The sequence below is a fragment of the Pelophylax lessonae genome (genome assembly GCF_965119305.1).
Source record: "Pelophylax lessonae genome assembly, chromosome: 3".
NCBI classification, from domain to species: domain Eukaryota; kingdom Metazoa; phylum Chordata; class Amphibia; order Anura; family Ranidae; genus Pelophylax; species Pelophylax lessonae.
Genome location: NC_138770.1, coordinates 402,624,290 through 402,630,445, shown reverse-complemented (window position 1 = coordinate 402,630,445; position 6,156 = coordinate 402,624,290). Strand labels below are relative to the sequence as shown.

Here is a 6,156-nt window from a genome sequence, read left to right as displayed (position 1 = left end):
TCTACCTGCACCTCATCACTTGCCTATACAGATTCTGCCAAAACATAGCTACACAATACCAACTGGATTAAGAAGGCCACTATAGTTAAATGGACAAGACAAGCACATGGATGAGACATGCAAATAGTATTAAAATGAAAGAAGAAGAAAAAAAAAAAAAAAAAAAAAAAAAAAAAGGAAAAAAAGAGAAAAGAAAAAAAAAAAAAAAAAAAAAAAAAAAACACTAGAAGACTATTCTATTAGGCGATTAGTATTATATATGCCAAAGAAACACAAAACATGTACATTTTATTCACATTTATTTTCGCTTTTAGTGTGCTCACAGAAAATTAGAACACCTTAAGCAAGAGTTTAATAGCAATTTTGTAAGCAAAGTTACATTCCATCTCTAAGTCAAATTGGTCAAAGCTTTTCCAGTATTTACAAAACATGAAAGACAAAGATGCTACACAAAAAAACCATTGCATCTGAAGTTTTCCTTTAAGTTTTTTTTTTTTTTCATTTTTTTAAAGACAACTGGAAAAGAAAGCATTGCCTGCTGTAATCAAAAAAAAAAAAAAAAAAGAAAAAAAATACCACAGTATAAACAGTAACCATTCCACTTATCACAGCTTTTGTTGAGTTTAAAATTTTGTGTTTTAAAAGGTCCCAATATGACTGCAGTTTTACAAAAATGGGCAGGGTGGAAGGAGTTGCAAACTTCATGTGCTTTTGGATATCAAGATTCCTTTTATACAATAGTCACAGTTAAAAACACCCTGCTGGTAATACATAATTACATTTTTATTAAGGTCATAACCAGCAATAAACAATAAAGCCTATACAACTCGTATTTTCTACTTTAATCACCGACTGATACAGCTAACATGAGATAAGTGAAAAGTTCCTATGGTTTAAATGAATTACTAAAACTATGATCTGGGTATTGATTTTAAATTTTGCTTGCCATCTTAGTCAAGACCTTTAGTGTTGTAAACCTTGTAGAAGGCTGCCCTCACAAAATATTCATTAACTTTCTTTTTGAAAAGAAAAAAACAAAAACAAAAAAACAGAAACCTGACCCCATTCCATGTGGCACATTCTCTTGGCAACGTGTGCACCACCTAAAAACCCACTGTGGCCCCTATCACTTCATTTTTGATATCCCCTTTATTGACCCACCCATCTCCTTCATTATGGGCATGTCCATAAATTGACAAAAAAAAAAAAAAAAAAGTATACATTTTCAATAAAAGATGCAAAGTACGCAAAAACATTAATACTGATGCAAAAAAGGATTGCGGCCGGTGACTGCTGTAAACTCAACGCGGCCTGTTGGAATGGTGGTAACAGAATGATTTGAGATGGGATCTGTAAAAGGAGAAAACAAAAAAAAATAATCTTTAAATCAATCCCTGGTTGTAGACAAGTTCTCCAAAACCAGTACCTGGCACCACTCCAACAAACAAACAAGGGGAGAAAAAAAGTCCTTTGATTATCTCAAAATTGCCATCTCTTTACTCTGCCGACTCGGCTGCTGGACTGGATTCAGATGTAGCTTCCTGTGTAGGAGCTGCTGGTTCTTCAGCTTTTGGTGCCTCTGGTTCAGTGGATGGGGCCTCTGGAGCAGCAGCAGCAGCCGCCGGGGCCTCTTCTGCAGGTTTTTCCTCAGACTTTGGCTCCTCGGCTGGCTTTACCTCTTCTGTGGGCTTTTCTGGTGCAGGCTCTTCAGTTTTGGTCTCCTGGGGCTCAGGCGAGGCCGCTGCTGCGGCAGCATCCTCCTCTTTCTTTTCCTCTGTGCTGCTGGCAGGAGCATCTTCCTGGGCTGGCTTTGCCTCTTCATTGGCTGCCTCTGGAGCAGCTGCAGGAGCATCCTCCTTTGCTCCCTCACTGGATGCAGCTGCTGCCTCAGCCTCTGCCCCTTCATTGTTTTCCTTTTTGTTCTTTTTGAAAGAAAAGCCACTCAGCTTGAAAGATTTTTTAAAGGAGAACCTTTTCTTTTTCTTCTTGGGGGTTTCGTTGCTGGTGGAAGGTGTGGAAGTGGAACCGGCTTCTTCCGTTTTGGCAGAGGACTCTCCTTCGGCTGGAGAGGCAGGTTCTGCACTTTCCCCTTCGGCAGATGCTGCAGCTTCCTTCTCCGGGGCGGGCTCGGCGGCTGCTCCGGCATCCTCTTTTGCCGTCTCCTCGGCAGGGGCGCTTCCATTAGCCTGGACTTCCTCCTTTTCTGCCTCGGCTGCTGCGGGAGATGCATCACCGTTTGCCTTCACGTGCCCATTTTCCTGCAGGAGGGAAAGAACCCAAAAACAAACAGGGTCAATTAGGGGGTACCAGTGGTTACACAATATCCACTACCACTGGTGTTGCATGAGATTACCAAGCTATAAAAGCAGGAGGTGAATTGTACATTTAGCCCCCGTTCACATTAGGTCGCTCCGACTTCGGGGGCGACCTGTGAAGTCGCGTGCACCGCAACTTCGGCGCGACTTGCACAGACTTCATTTAATGAATGTCTATGCAAGTTGCCTTCAGGTCGCCCCGAAGTAGTACAGGACCCTTTTTCGAAGTCGTAGCGACTTGTGTCGCTCCTATTAGAACCAGTCCTGTACAACTCAATGGACCCGACGGTGCGCGACTTGCCAGGCTGACCAAGTCGCCTGGCAAGTCGTAATAGTGTGAACCGGCTCTTAACCTTGGGCCCAGTTTTCCTTTTTGTTTAAGGAAAAAAACAAGGGCTTGCTCACACCGGGGTTGATTTAATAAAAACTGGAGTGTGCAAAATTAGTTGCGCCTGTGCACAGGAACCACAATAGGCTTCCAGGTTTTATGGTCAAAGCTTAACTGCTTGTTGACTGCCCTATAGCAGTTTTACGACTACTGGGTGGCAACTGTGTGCAGGATCACGCAAATACACACGTGATCCCGCACCTCCGGGTAATGTGTACCACGCCAGCTTGCTCTTGTTGGGAATATGCACAGCAGGTACTGCGGAGTCTATACCCACGGATTGTTAGTTACATAGGCAGAGTGGCAGTCTGCCTACGTAAACAAGGCAAATTGCCGTTATCAATAGGGAAGGCATGAATCCTGTGTTCCTGAAAGCAGCAGGGACATGGATCCATGCCTTCCCCTAGTAAAAGCACCTCCCATACAGTGCACAACACTGGCTAGGCACACAGTTTAACACTTTGATCGCCCCTGATGTTCCCCCCTATCCCAGCCAGTGTCATTAGTTCAGTGACCATGCATATTTTAAGTAGGGATGCACCGATCCGACTTTTTTGGACCAGATACCAATATCTGGCGTTGTGAAATCGCTGATACCGGAACCGATCCTGAGCTACACCCAAAGCAAGCGGCAGCAGTACAGAGCAAAGCCGCTGCTTCATGTGTACGGCTCCTCCATTCACAGGTGGAGTGCATCTGATATCACTCCGCCTGTGAGCCGGGACTATACAGGAAGTAGCGGCTCCCATCCCATACTACTACTGCACCTAGTAAGGGATGGCTGAGCCGTTACCAAGCAAAAACCGGATCGGCCAGTGGATTGGTCAATGTTACCGATCCCCCGATCCATCTAAAATGGCCATATCGGCGCAGATATCCGATTCGAATCGGTGCATCCCTAATTTTAAGCACTGATCACTATATTAGTGTCACTGGTTCCCAAAAAAAGCGTCAAGTGTCAGATTTGTCTGCAGTAATATTGCAGTCCGGCTGTAAAAATTGCTGATCACCGCCATTACTAGTAAAAAAAAAAAAAATTCATAAACATATCCCATAGTTTGTAGATGCTACAACTTTTGCGCAAGCCAATCCATATAGGTTTACTGGGATTTTCTTACCAAAAATATGTAGCAGATTACATATGGTCTTAATTGAAGATTTGATTTTTACTGGATAGATTTTATAGCAGAAAAAAAGTTCAAAATGTATTTTTTTATAGTGCAAAAAAAAAAAAAAAAAAACAGGAGGTGATCAAATAAAAGCTCTATTTGTATATTAAAAAAAAAGGGGGGGGGGGGAACAAATTTTATTAGTGAAGAAATGTCATCAGCACACCAAGGATTCCTCAGAAGGGTCCAAAAGAATTATTACGTGGTCACATGGTGAATACACAGCAACGTTCCGGAGCCTTGCATGGCCCCTTCGTCAGCTGGTTTTCTTGAATGTGTGCAGGGGGGGGGGGGAGATTGCGTTTGTGTCGCACAACTGCGCAATTGTCAGTAAAAGTAAGGCAGTGCCATACTGCAACAAAAAAAAAAAAAAGAAAGTATGGCCTGTCATGATGAGGTGGGGGGGGGGGGGGGGGAATCTTCTGTGGCTTAAGTAGTTAATTGAACAAGCTGAACTTAGCCGATGGCTACCAACCATGCACAGCTGCAGCAGATTCTGCATTCTCCAGTTTTAGTGAATCAAACCCACCAGGTCTGGTGACCTGCATTTTTCTACACTGGATAAAACATAAGTCACTGCGAATGCACATCGAAAATAAATTGTGCCTTGTTCACATGGCAACACCAGCGCACGTAAATGCAATACAATACCTCTAAACATGCATTTTCCTGCACATTATTATTATTATACAGGTTTTTTATAGCCTCAACATGCGCAGCTCTTTACAATATAAGAAGATATAATTTGATACATTTATCCATTTCTTTGTGCAGTATGGCGTGAAAGGAGCCTGAGGGTGCAGAGGCTGAGGGCCCTGTGGGCCTGGTCGCCAAAGGCAGCCATACTAGGGCATTTGTGTATGCCCCTGACATAATGGACTTCATTCACAAAGCTTTACACCAGGATAGTAATCTTTATTTCAAGCTATGTGACCAATTTTCAAACTTCATTGGGCTCAACTGAATAAAATGGCATTTATTTTTTTAAATCCGATCCTTATCCTGGTGTGTTAAGCCATGTGAATGGAGGCTTAGCTCAGGTGACAATACAATGCTTCCTGTGCATGGCCATTAGGAAATATGAGACAAGCAGGAGATGGGATTTACTGTATGGCCTCATTTTACTACAGAAAGGGTGAGTACAGGTAAACTGGAGGGAACAAACTGTATTCCAAATACAAGTCTTTATTTTAGAACCAAGAAGTGTGCTTTTGTTCTCCTCTCTGAGGTAACAAGCAGCACACCAGTGAGACTACTCAGAAAACGTGTTTACTACGACTTTATGGAAGGGCAGTGACACAGCCAGCCGTTTCATCTCATTAAAAAAACACGCCAGCATTAGCCGCCTTTCCCACAAGGGCTTCTATTTTAGCAATCAATAGCGCCCACATGGCGTTGCTGAAAAGCATATCGTTTCCCTCCATTCTCCTACTACGCCTCCACACAAGCTACACTCGGCCCCTATGGAAGCGCCGCTAAGCCGCGTGGACGGCAGAGGGCGCTGTCCCTCCACCAGCCAGCACAATGCTCCGGGGAGCTTCGCTAGGCTGCCAGTGCATTAGCTCCCAGATCACGCCTTCTTTGTAGCAGCAGCAGAGCAGCTCCAGCGAGGAGCCAACACAGACAAAGCCTGTGTGCTTTCTTTCCCTCTCCTACTACAGGAGATAGATAGAGAGGGGGGCTTTACTCTACACAATGGCGGAGAAAGACCCCTCCCATACATTGCCATACACCATTCTTTATTACCTTCCCATCATAGCCGGGGCACATCATACATGGAGACACATGTTGCTGCTCCGCAAGAGCAATACAAGCCCCCCCCCCCAAATCTGAGATCGGACAGTAAACCCCATTAACAGAAAAAGCATCCCAAATAAACTGAGATCAGAACAATCCCAGTAAAGGGGGCGATCGTTCACAATACCCATCCAAGATAAGAACAATTTGTTGGAACAATTACCCCCCACCCCAAGTAATAGGGACAGTCACCCCTGTAACCTCTGAGATCGGACAATTACCCCCCCCCCCCAACCCATAAAAAGGGACAATCACCCCCAATACCCTGAGATCGAGGCAATTACCCCCCCAAGTAAGGGGGCAATCGTTCCCAATATCCATCTAAGATCAGAACAATTATCCCCCCCCCAATACCCTGAGATCAAGGCAATTACCCCCCCCCCCCAGTAAAAAAAGGGGGCAATCGTTCAATATCCAAGATTAGAACAATTAACCCCCAGTGAAACGGACAGTAACCCCCAGTAGCCTCTGAGATCGGACAATAACC

General features: G+C 44.2%; 1 protein-coding gene across 1 annotated transcript in view; it reads right to left on the bottom strand.

Moving 5' to 3' along the window:
- Nucleotides 1–282: 282 nt before the first annotated feature.
- MARCKS (myristoylated alanine rich protein kinase C substrate) overlaps nucleotides 283–6,156 on the bottom strand; it is a 9,567-nt gene continuing 3,693 nt past the window's right edge. The window contains exon 2 of the mRNA XM_082251465.1: nucleotides 283–2,258. Coding sequence (XP_082107591.1) covers nucleotides 1,497–2,258 — 762 coding nt within the window. The 3' untranslated portion in view covers nucleotides 283–1,496. The remainder of the gene's footprint in view (nucleotides 2,259–6,156) is intronic.